The sequence below is a fragment of the Microplitis mediator genome, chromosome 9 (genome assembly GCF_029852145.1).
Source record: "Microplitis mediator isolate UGA2020A chromosome 9, iyMicMedi2.1, whole genome shotgun sequence".
Lineage (NCBI taxonomy): Eukaryota > Metazoa > Arthropoda > Insecta > Hymenoptera > Braconidae > Microplitis > Microplitis mediator.
The window spans coordinates 10,132,353-10,145,823 of NC_079977.1; the positions used below are offsets into that span (position 1 = coordinate 10,132,353).

Consider the following 13,471-nt stretch of genomic DNA (forward strand, 5'->3'; position numbering starts at 1 on the left):
GACAGCACTCGTAAGCATTCAAAATGCTTGAGCGAGGTTTCAATATTCAAATTTTGGGCTTAAATTTTCAGCGTAGTCATGATTTCACAAATATAAACTATTGCTGCCACGAGAAAGAAGAAATTTTGAACAAAAAAATAGGAATTTCGATCATTTTTTATATTTTCAAAATTCGTGAGCGACCTCTTGAAAATTTTTTATCGAGCTGATTTTTAGAGAGGCTTCTTAAAACATCGTAAACCAACAAATTTTCATAAGAGGCTCGAAAATAAAAAATGGGTGCGACATGTGGATCTCGAAAATAAAAATTGGGTGCGACATGTGGATCAGTTGAAGTCTAGGAATCTGGGCGATATAAAATATCAGCAGGAGATGACAAGATTGCAAGATTATGAAGAAGATATAGTGCGTAGATTGGTGCAGTCGTGGCCAAGCCACGGAAAGCAATTAGACAGTACTAGCGATCGGGGTACGTCAGTGGTTAGCAATAAATCGAGTAGTGCTCTTTCAGCCCCTGAAGTGATTGTGTCTGCCGCAAAACCAGTAGCGATTATACGTCGTTTTGAGCGACGAGTAAAACCTGTACAGCGTTTTAATTTATAGTAGTGTGTAAGTAAGAAAGTCGTATGTATATGTTTTCATTTAATGATGGAGGGATGTGACGTATGTAGATGGTGTCACCATCGTTTAAGGTATATATATATATATATATATATATATATATATATATATATATATATATATATATATATATATGTTATAAGTAGATGAAAAGAATGTCTTTACGCAGCAGTATGCTTTATAGTAATAACTAAAGTTAAATATTAAAAGATTGTGAGAATAAAGTTGTTTATATAACATTAAAAATAATTATTCCTTTTCTAATTATTATTGCTATCCTTCCTTCTTGTATTAGTTTATAACAATGTCGTAGGTTATTTTATCACTCGGTTATTTTTTCGTCAGTTATTATGTCGTGGTTATTTGATCGTGGTTATTTTGTCCACAGTTATTAACGCGAGTCACCCCATTATACCCACTCCAAAAATTCTGAAAGAATTCCTAAAATATCCTCTCTTTATGTAGAATATATATCCAGTTTTGGTTCGGCGGAATCAACCCCCTCACCTACCCTCAAGCTAGAGAAGTATAAATCACTACAGACGGTCCATTATACCCACTCCCAAAATTATAAAAAAATTCTTGAAATATTCTCTCTTTATGTTGTATGTATCTACCCTGTTTTGGTTCAGCGGAATGGCCCCCTCACCCACCCTTACGCTAGAAAAGTATAAATCACTACAGACGGTCCATTTTACCCATTCCCAAAATTCTAAAAAAATTCTTGAAATATTCTCTATTCTAAACAAATTCCGCGGAACCAAAACTGGGTGGATATATTCTACATAAATAGAGGATGGTTTAGGAATTCTTTCAGAATTTTTGGAGGGGGTATAATGGACCGCCTGTAGTGATATTTACTTCTCTAACTTGAGGGTAGGTGAGGGGGTTGATTCCGCCGAAGCAATACTGAGTGTATATGGGGCATTCCATACCAAATCGGCCACTTTTTGAGGTCACCCCCTCCGATATTTTTGAAAAATTTATATGATTTGGAGGCTGATAAAAAACGCTCTCACGAATTTTTTCAAATTTTTTTGACTACTCGTTTCCGAGATACCGATTTTTTTCAAAATACGAGGTTTTTTTTTTGAAACGGTTATAACTTCGCGAAAAGTACACCAATCGAATCGTTTTTTTTTTCAAAATCTTCGTTTTTGAATGTTCTTTAAAAAAAAAACACTTTTTTATTCTTAATCAATTCCTTCATTGTTTATTTTAAGTTTGGAGCAAAAAAAAATGTTTTTTGGAAATGTATGCCCCCTCCGATTTTTTTGAAAAAATTCTCAAAAAAACTTGGATGAATTTAGAAAAATTTGAGACCAATCCGATCGTGGACAAACATGGTTAATTCAATAACTAACAATTAACACAAAAATTACAGATGATAAATCAGATCTTTATTTAACAATATGTACACTGAATAACTGTGAGAAAAATACTTAATAGCGAATGCAACTACAAGATACGCGATAGCGAATGCGACTGTAAAAGAATGCGCGTATAAATTCGACACGTGGTCGGTAGTGAATAATGACGCGATAATTAATTTATAATTAATAACACGCGAGCAACAATTCGATATATACTCAATAATTAGTAGCCTTGATATACTAGCTAATTATTGAGAATATTGAAGCGGAGATTTAGCGGAGCGGTTCAGACTTATATCACACTAGAGATATATTATATTGAGTGGAGCGGTTAGATGGATAGCTGTCTTTGTACTGATCGAACTACGAAGTCGATCCTAGCTTAAGCGTTGTTAAGCAGGCGTTCCCACTCGGTGCTAACGTGGCAGCATTACTGCATAAGACAAATTTTCCCATTGGCTTAAAAACGCGCCAACCGGAAGTAGTTAACAGCCAATTTCCTTATTGGCTGCCGAGCACGCTGATATAAGACGAATTATTCGATTGGCCGGCTAGTAGCGGGTTTTCATGCCATTTTGACACGGTCATGATCAAGAAATTGCAGGTTTCGGGCCCAGATAGCGTGTGACCCGGCACTATTCTGACATTTAAGTCAGTAGCGAGTTCGGCTGCTCCCGTACGTAGCGAAAGTACACGAAGCTTTTCAAAATGATTAAGCTCGTGACTGAACACAATCACTAAAACTATTCTAATCACTTCCATTATTATTATTATTAAATATACTATAATTAATTTCTTTATTTTGTAACAGGGTAAAATAGATTCCAATGACTATTTATTAAGATCTAAATTTTGATTTGTCCACGGTCGATAACGGGCCCAAATTATAACCCGGTTTAGTAAATTGAGTGATTCGACATGTCACCGGGTGTCGCTAATCAGTGAGACCCGAACATCCGCCCCTCTCTTTTGCTAATTAATTTAGTAGGGATGAGTTTTCCGGGGGTAAATCAAAGAGATCCGAATCGAAGAGTTATAAGGGAGTGAAATGCCAAAAATCGAGAGAGTCAGTCGGACGACCGAAGGCGATGGACGCCCAAGTGAAGACAAGAGTTAGTGAACGACAAAAGTGATCAAACACATTGTAATACAAGGTTATCTATCATATTACGAACGAAATAATAAAATTGTGACAGAAGGAATTACGAGGACAAATAAAGCTGGACAACGGAAAACCTGAAAACTCAACTAACACCAGAGAGATTGGTAGCAGCCCGAAGCAAATCATCACCTAAAAATTCCAAGGACTGCTGAAATAAAATTTGGAGGTAAATCATGATTAATTCAGGCCTCTGATTAATTTTGTTAATCTGGCAAATTAATTATAATATATTATTTAATATCTTTCGGTTGATCTCGCGTAAAGAAACGGATAGTTCAGGCTCTCCAGCCGTTCAATCTCGTGTTCTCGAAAGTTCCGTCGCGTCATTTGTCGTTAATATCTGGTCTAAACTCTGTAATAATTATTCAAGGCTCCACAGCCAGAATAAAATAAAATTATCGCATAAATAATCCGGTCATTAAAACTATTAATTTATTAATTTATTCCAGGCTCTCCAGCCGTTATAAATTAATTTATTAATTGATCTTAAGATTATAATACAGGCTGGAATTTATTCCGTCGGCCGCATTAATTCTAAGATTCATTAATTCAATTGATTTACTCTATCAACGTCAATAAAATTGGGAACCGTGTGACGCCAATTCACCGGCCGAAAATTCTAGTCAACCCGAAATCAAATTCTAGTCATTACGTGATTATTAAATTAATTTTAAATTAATTAAAATATCTAAAAACTAAATAAAAGATACTAGAGTTTGGGTAAATTAAATTGTGCGTAAAATTGAGAAAACGGATTATTTTGAAAGTGAAATAAATTTAATTGTGAAAATTGTCAGTAAAACATTTAGGAATTGAAAGTAATAAATGAATAAGAATTGTGGCAAATTAATTAGAAAAATTTAATCAGTCAAAATAATTAGTGAAAAATTTATAAGTGGTAAAATTAATTAATTTATAAATTACATTAAACGAAAATAAATAAATTGATTGGAAATACAGTGAATTATGAATTGTAAAAATTTAAGTGGGAAAAGTTACTAAGTATTGTTAAAATTAGAGTCAATTAATTTGTAAAGTCAAGTTAGAGTAAAGAAACTGTGTCTGTGATGTAAGTCCGGTGGACAAAGATTAAGTTAGGTTTAGGATATGTCCGGTGGACACTAGGAAATAAGAATATGCGGGTTAACGTCCTGTGGACGGTTTTTTAAAGTAGAATTAAGGAAAATAAGGTTTAACGTCCGGTGGACGGTTTTTTTAAAGAGAGTGTGTGTGTGTGAGAGTGTGGAAAACGTTCGGGACACGTAGTAAAAATTAGTTTGTCATAAGAATATTAGTTTGTCATAAGGATATTTAGTTTGTCATAAGTACACGTCCAGGGGACGCATTTAGTTTGTCATAAGTATATAAATTGTTAAACAAAAGGTTAAATAAATAATAAGCAAGGTTCTTAAATTAATTAAAATTAAAAGTGAAGTTTGAATAAAATTTATTTCAGCCTGTTCACTATTCCTCTCCTCTCTCACAAAATATAAAATTTACAAACGACTCTGAGAATCAAAAATTACAATTAACATCCGGTTCTGGAAGGCCGAGTCCATCTTCCAGTGGCGCCCTAATATTCGACTATAATACTTAGGTGCGACCAGACTTGGCAAGCTAATCACTCTATCATAATTTATTTATTTTTTTTTATTATTGGTTTCAAGATTTTCCTTACGGGTTACAACTGGACTTCCCGTCCACAACGACATGAAACATTACAAACATCAACAAATACATAAAATATCCACTTTACATCGACAAAATTCCTTAAATCTATATCCTTATCCTGCCACACGCTCCTTTACAATTTCCATCCTCCCATCCTTTACAATTTTCTTCGTTCATTCTTCACACTCAGGGCAACAAGAGAAAAAGAACTTTCAAAGAAAAAACTCTTTTGCTTTTCCTCATGCTTCCACTTCCTCACACACATCCCGTGACCTCCAATTCCGTTGCTCTTTCTCTAACCATCCTCTCCTCCTTCTCCCCTCATCCATTCCAAATCTTTAAACCACATTTCTCCTTGCCCCTCCTCCCCTATCACTTCCTTCCTCATCTCTTGGCACCCTCTCTCTACCCCGAATCCCGAACAATCCTCCCACACGTGCTACCATGTCTCCTCTTTGTACCCACATACCCTACATATCCTTTTCTCCTCTTTTCCCTAATACCTGCCCCCGTTCACCCTAACCTCTAGTCTGAACCTCGCCACCCTCCTCCACCTCTCATTTTTCCAGCCCCTCTTCAAATACCCCGGTATTCCTAACCCTTTAATAAACTTATATTCTTTATTTCCCTTTGAATCCCTAATCTTTTCCAATCTATCCTCCCACTGCGTTTTCCTATTCACTTATATTAACCTTTCCCCTCTCATTTCTCCCTTCTCCCATTTCTCTTCTACCTCTTCAAACATTCGAACAATTTCTTCCGGTCCACCGAGTTGAACGCTGCCCTTAAATTACCGATTAACATCATCAACTTCCCTTTATCCATCCTGATCTTCCTGTTCACCAAATAATTTAACACATAGATGTAATCTATCGTATCTCTTTCTTTTCCTAAATCCAGCTTGACTCGGTAGCAGCAACCCTTTTTCTTCTACCTCCTCTCTTAATCTCTTCTCAAGCACTCTTACGTATACCTTCTACGCAGTTTGTGTCAACGTCACTCCCCTGTACTCTTCCACTACGCTGCCCTCCTAATTCCTTTATTTACAGCATTATTTACAATTTTTTCACTGTGTAAATTATCATGATCACGATCATTTGTAATATGATCATTAGCAATTAACACTGAGGGTGTATTAGGTGGTTGAGATCCATTATCCATGTATTTTTATAATGCCGGATGTTTTTTTACACGGTCAGACATGATTTTATAAATTACAAAATTTTTTTATAATCAAAACGATAAACTGATTTTCTGTTTTATTCAGTAAGAATTGCTTCGGTTAAAGAATAACTATATGCCGGTAAATAATGCTTAAAAATAGCTGATGTGATATTTAGTGCGCATGCGCAAGAAAAAATTTATTACATCGTCGACCGAGAATCGGCTGATGATCGGATTTCATTGTTATTACTATAGTTCAGTTACCGATGGTGTCACAGCCATAGGCTGATAATAGAGCACCGACGCTCGACCGAGCATTAGTAGCCGAGCCTCGATCAATCGTAGTTTTTTTTCGAACATCAACGACTTCATATGGGTATGCGACAAAAAAATGCGCAGTGATTTACATCTTTGGATCTAGCCGCTCCATGCCTGGTGATCGTCAAGCAAGCGTTGTTAGGAATTTATGATATTCTTAAACTTTACTTCATGCACACTCTCGAGCTGGATCGACAGCACTTAATGAGCACTTAATTCTCTTTGTGACTGTTCAGTCAAGACCCACTTCGCTACCACCTGAGAACGCCGAGCCTCACCAATAGGTCGGCAGCACCTTTGCTTCTTGAATAAAACGCGCGAAATCTTGGCCAATGAGGAAATTCCATCATTTGAATGATTAGTTCCAACTTTGAATAAAAGAGTTGCGACATGAAACGCACTCATTGGCTCAAGATTTCTACAAGCTACGTGGATTTTCGCTATTGGCTGAGATTTCGTCAGCGTCGGCAATTAATTTTCTTATTGGTCTATAACTCTGACGTCATAAAGAAACCGTTGTAAGCTTTCACTTTTACGTTTTCCTCATTAATTCACAACGTGCTCTTCAAAAGTTCACCTCATGTTCAAAAACCGCTTTGTTTTCTAAACGCTTTCTTGAGTTATTAAACTAAATCTTGTGCTGAATTATATTCAATACTTAGTCAGTATATCAAGGCTGCTATTTATTGGATATAAATAAATTGTCATCCGCTACTAATAAATTACTTAAAGTAATTTCCGTGAGTTTAACCGCAAACTACCACGTGTTGCTTTTATACGTGCTCATTGTGTTGCATTCGCTCTCGCGTGTATTAATCGTTGAATTCGCTAATAATAATAATTATTTCTCACAATAATTCTGTACAAAGTGTAAATAAATAGTTAATTTATTTTACCTAAAAAGTGTATAAATTTTAATTGTTAAAATTACCAACACCTGCACCAGATCCAATTAGTTTATCCTCTAATTCAACAGTGACTAATAAGTGCACAGAAGTTTAAATCTCTTGCTTTCGGTCGTCCCATGCTTGGTGAACGTCAAGCTAGCATTGTTCAGAATTAAAAATATGTTTACAAATTTTATAATGCCCACTCCCAAGCTGGGTCGACAGCACTTAATGAGCACTAATTATACAGCTATGAGCCAGTTTTCTATGCAATGTTAATCTGTATTTTTTTCATGATACAATGCTAGCTTGATTAGAAGCTACCATTGTATTAATTTTCTTAGATCCAAATAAAGCACTAAATTCCGTACACCAGCATTAAATTAGCACTAAATTAATAAACAAAAATTATGCGATTTTGCTGAAATGGCAATGCTGGCTTTGCAGACGTTATCTACTTCTGTAGTTAGATTTTTACTGAAACTTAGAATTTTTGCTCTTTGTAAGGAGAGTAATGAGTGCGTTAATTTTAAATATTTGTTTCTTTCATGAGAATGGTACAATTTTTATTCCACTGAAAAAGCTCAAATTTATACCTTCGAAAATATAGTAGTGAGTGCGTTAACTTTTATTATTATTATTATTATTATTATTATTATTATTATTATTTTTTTTTTTATGAGAAGTACAATTCCAAACATATGGTCCAAGATTAATAACAATACCATTTTTTTATGAGAATTATAACCTCAAAAACTGTATCAAGTAGCCTAATCTATAATTTACATTTACAATTACCTCATAATTAATATTGTCAATGAGTTCGTGAAATATATCCTTATAGTCTCCGTTATTTTCAACATAGTTAAATGTAAAAGTGTCAGCTACGGTTGATTGAATTGACTGCATCCTCCTATAAATAAAAGTTAATGTTTTCATCAAACGACAATTAATTAAGGGAGGGGTCTGGGTTTCAGCGTAAAAAAAAACACTTATTTTGTGATTTTTTATCTCAAATATCGATTGAGCAATTTTATTCAAACCTTCTATACATTATTGAGCATAGTTTTGACTATGTTCTGTAAACTTTTCATGCAAAAATATTAAACCATTAGCCCGTGACAGAGCTTCCCCCAGGACGTCTTGAAAAAAAAACAATTTGCGCTGTTCACTGTAACTCGGCCGGATATTATCTGAAAATGAAAAACCATGAAAATTTAGTTAAATTATAAACAAATCTTTCCCTCAACGTTCTCCGATTATTTTTTTTTCAATTTAAAAATTTTTGGCGGCCATCTAAAGTGTGAACCGTTATTTTCGACTAAAATTTCCGCCATTTTGTGGGTGGGAAACACCCTTAATGTTAAAAAAAAAAATTTTTACTAAACGTAGGGGGGAGGTATTTTATATGAAGAAAATGTGTACAAAGTTTGAAATGAATCGGTCGAGTAGTTTTCAAATGGCAGTGAACACGGACTTCGAAAAAGTAGTTTTGAGAAAAACGCGTTTAGAGCTTATGAAGCAAAAAAGTAAAGAAAAATAAATTTTTTATAAACTTACACAGAATCATCAATTCCAGCTCCATACAGCACACATCCTTCAGCATTGTCGATGTCTTCAGCCTGTTTTTTTTCAAGTCTTCGTTTTATTCTGGCTTCTGTGCTCTGCTGCACAGCTTGGAACTCGGCCCTTTCAATGCGATTGCTGTCCGTAGATGATTCATACTCGTGAGTGCTTGGGCCGACACTGACGTCCATGTCAGACAGAAAAGTTAGAAGAGCACCAGCACCTTCATTGAATGTGCATGCAGCTACATAAGATGCAAATTCAACAATTTGTCTGCTGCCAGATAATTATTTCGGTGCAATTCTCCAAATCAGCTGGTTCAAACTTTCGTTGGCATTTTGAATAAAACCTCCAAGACACCTTTCTAGAAGTTCGTCTTTACTCAAATCTTCATAAATCGGTTTGATCGCTTCTATGACATCTTGTGGAAGTGGAGTGTAGTCATGATTGAAATTTTCCACTCCTGTTGTGGCCAAAGCTTTTTGATACGAACACCACGAGTTCTCACCGCTCATGCACTTATGGTATTGAGGGTAATCGTCTGTTGACTGCTGGTGGTAGAACGTTGCCCAGACTGCATTTTTCATTCCTTCTAAAGAATCACACTTATGTCTGATTGCTGCTCCGTAGTATCGACTCAAATTATCAATGACTTTTCCAGTGAGCTTTCCTTTGCCACCGAGTAATTTACTTTGTCTTGTTTTACCAGCATTTTTTCCGGTTTTTACAACTTTATGTTCAACAGTTTTATTTACTAGATCACGTAGACGTTTACCCATTCTTTTTTGCACGTGACCTACACATTCTTTTTTATTTATAATAAAATTTTCACCATAAGGTTTAGCTTTTACTAAATTGCCGTAAGTTTTACTATCTCCGTCTCCAATATAGTTGCTGATTTTCGCTCCGTATTTTCCTTCTGATCGGCGAAACAGTTCGATGACAGCATTTACTTCCATGTTACCTGATGGTCCGGTGTGATTTGCTTGGCATTCATCTTTTCCAACATGTTCTTCGTACCAATCTTGAAATTCATCAGTATTTAATTGATTTCTTCATAATTTGCAAACCTGGCAGTGCGAACTACTTACGAAAATATCGATAACTTTTCCAGACCAATATCCAATCAAGGAAGTGACGCCAAAGGAAGAGCTAATGCCTTGCTTCTGCCACGTGCCGTCACCAGAAACGGTCAAAGTGTCTGACTCCGAATTTGCACGTGTTAGCTGTTTTTCTTCGTCTGCGGTGGAGACAAGAAATTTCTCAGCAGTCGTTTCGATGCTGCAGCAAATAGATTTCATGAGATCCAAATAAGATTGTTTCAATAGAAAACTACTTGCTATGTCCATGAGCCCGCAAAATTTATTGCAGCCTGCTAAACCCAAACCTAATGTACGCATTACAAAGGCAAAACGAGTGTTGATTTCATAGTGATGACCAGTTTTCTCACTCGACGGTATAAAGCGTGGATCACAATTTGTACATTTGACTTGGATTTGGAAGCCAAGTCCTTCTTTTTTACAGCTCTTGAACTCGATTGAACCATCACACTGAGCACATTTTACTAAACTTGCGATGGTTGAAAACACAAGCAAAAAATCTATGATTCTAAAATGTTTTTCAACGTCTTCCGGTACACTAGCACTCGTATTTAGTTGCATTTTCTTCGCCGAAGCACTTTTGGTGGTAGCCTCATCTTTTATTTTTTTATTCGGGTTTGATCTTTTTTTTGATCGACACAAATAGGTCCTTCCACTTTGACGGACTTCTCGCGAAATTTTACTTACTCTCGGCATTATTGCTCAGGAAATTTTTTGAAAAAATAAAATTACAAGTGCACGGTCGAACGTCTAGTCACTAACTGAAGCTCGTTTCTTTTTTTAAAATAATGTAGTGTATAGTAAACATACAAATATAAAATATATCTATATGGTTTTAGTGACCTGGCTTTACTAAATGAAATATTTCTAAAACTGGATATGGGATCAGGACAATAGCAATGAATAACCTGTATACCTGCTCGACAGCTGCACTGCAATCCCAACCGCCCGTAGCTAGTAGAGTTAGAGCGTTAAAGGCCCCGAGACTAATTAAACAATAACTTCAAGAATATTGCTTAAATCGGATTAAAATTTTGAGGACATATTCTTGAAATGTTCAACAATAAGATCAAACAAAAAAAAAATCGATTTTTCGAAAGTGAAAACCCTTACCCCGCCCTCAAGGTATTAGAAGAAGAAAAGGTAACGGAGAAGCAAGTAACAAACCAGATATTCAATGCGTTGTATAGTGACATAACAGATATCAAGAGAGTTAGCTAGAGTAATTATTAAGAATCTAGATAGTGGAATAACTCAGGTAGAATCTAGATTGGCTGAGGAAGCGGCTAATGAGCTAGGAGTCTATGGTAGGCTGGAGGGCAATTCCTTGGTGGCCAAGCTAGAGAAATTTGTTAGACAGGTAGATGCTCTAACGAAGAAAGAAAAGGCTAATAATATTATTATCAAAAGGCTTGAGCTAAAGATAGGCGACTATAACAGAGTTGTAAAAGACTTTCTAGCAGCAAAATTTCAGGTTAAGGAAGATAGTTTGGTTGAGATGAAAATGGTAGGAAAGGGACCCAGATATGTCGTAGTAAAGCTTTACTCAATGGAAATTAAGCATAATATTCTAGCAAAACAAAGTAAAGGGCTTGAGAACAGCAAAGTTTACATTGATAATGATGTGGCCAAGAGGGATAGAATTATACAAAAAACTATCAGAGTGTTTGCTAAGGAGGAAAAAATAAAAAAAAAAACAGTTAAGACAGGCTTCAGGAAGGTCACGGTCGACGGCAAAGTTTGGAAGTGGGATATGGTGTTTGAGAAGTTAACCCGACTAATCAGGAGCTAGATGCTGGAGTGCCCAGAGACTCAATGAATGCGCAAAGCAGTAATTTAAATGGGGAGTTGGCAGATATGAAGCTTTATAGGATGATTGGTGGAGGAGAAAAGACGACAAAAAACTAGCGAGGAGAGAGATAGTAGGTGATGGTGTGATGCGGATTATCTTTTGGAATGTACATAGGTATGCTCATTATAACATGAGCGGGTTGACGAATCTAGGTAATGTTAAGTGTCTTTCGGAAACCTGGTTATCTAAGGATCCTGGGTATTCTGAGGATAAATATTCAGTATGGATCAACGCTGAAAAGAAAAAGGGTCCAGGAAGGCCAGGTGGTGGTCTAGCTACGTATGCAAGCTGTCAGTGTGAATTGCTGTTTCCGTCATCTTCATGGATATTTAGCAGAGTTATAGGAGTAAGGTGCAGTCTGATAATTGACAATGTATATTTCAAAACGAACACAAACATAAAGGAAAAACTAAAAGAGTTACAAGTTCTGTTAGATGAAATTGAAATGAATTACAGCGGGGACATTCTAATAATTGGTGGTGACATGAATTGCAGAAGTGGGGAATGGGACTACTTGGAAGAAGAAGCCTTTATGGGCACTGCTTGCTCGTACAAGATTTCATCATTGGACAAAGAAGTGAGTAACAAAGGCATGGAGCTGAAAGGGTTCATGAATTTAAACGGCCTGGCCTGCATCAATGAAAGAACACCCAGCGACTGTCCTGCCAGACCTACATTCTGTAGTAATAATGGTTTCAGTGTTATTGATTTAATCTGGGTTAAAATCGAGTGGCTGAGCGTTATCAAAGACGTGGGAGTCAGAAGTAATATGAGTTTGTCAGATCATTTCCTGGTTATGCTAACGTTGATACTGGATGAGGAGGACGCAAGTGAGGAAAACGAGGATTGCAGTCTGGCAGAGGTCTTTTGGTGGAATTTGCAGGATAAGGGTGCCTGTAGGTAATTCATCAGGTTGTTCGATGAGCAGTATCAGGTGTGTGCAGGCAAGATCTATGACGGTTCTAAAGAAATGTACTCGGATCTAACTAAGGAAATAAAAAGTGCTGCATTCTAAGAGTACTTAGAATGCAAAAAGAGGTTCAAGGAGCTCTTACGGAAAAAGAAGCGCCGGTATAACAAGTCCATTAAGATGGTATTCAGTAACTGGAAAGATTCCAAGGCATTTTGGGGTGCAGTTAGAAAGTTTTATGGTGGTAAGCAAAGTCTGACATCTCTACCCATGCAAAAAAGGAATAAATTTTATCGGATGTGACGTTACATTGCCGAGGAGATGGAGTTGAAAGTTAGAGTACGTGTGAGTCTGTGTGATGAAGCGTGGATTTAACGGGGGATGTCTAGATGTGTCGCAGATAGTGGCCAAGATAACGTGCCTCCCGACCAGTGATGACGACTAGGCCTAGGCTTAGCCCTCGGGGTTGACGTGGTGATTACGGAAGTGCGACTGAGATGTCGCCGCCCTTTGTAGTGGTACCCGGAGTTAGCTGGGGTACGTGTACGTTTATTGAGGGAATGGCAGGCCTCGTTTGCGATGCTCGGGAAAGCCAACAATTCACTAACTTCGGATATCACGGGGAGTGACATCACGGGAAGGCCCGGGAGTCCACGGCTGGTATGCTTGTGAAGGTAAGAATAGATGGAGAAGCGAGAAAGTGACATTGAAAGAGATGGAGTGGAGCGAGCGAGTTAGAGTGGGAGATTATGGAGTAACAGTTGTGCAAGTACCGGCGAGTAAGTAAGTGGAGACTTGGCGTTGCTCGTGAACGAGTCGACCCAGTAGTCGAGTTTGAAGTCTTGGA

The 13,471-nt window shown here is 36.8% G+C and overlaps 1 protein-coding gene across 1 annotated transcript in view; it reads right to left on the reverse strand.

Moving 5' to 3' along the window:
* LOC130675200 (uncharacterized) overlaps nucleotides 1–13,471 on the reverse strand; it is a 94,750-nt gene that overhangs the window by 44,361 nt on the left and 36,918 nt on the right. The window contains exon 2 of the mRNA XM_057480741.1: nucleotides 7,995–8,109. Coding sequence (XP_057336724.1) covers nucleotides 7,995–8,105 — 111 coding nt within the window. The 5' untranslated portion in view covers nucleotides 8,106–8,109. The remainder of the gene's footprint in view (nucleotides 1–7,994; nucleotides 8,110–13,471) is intronic.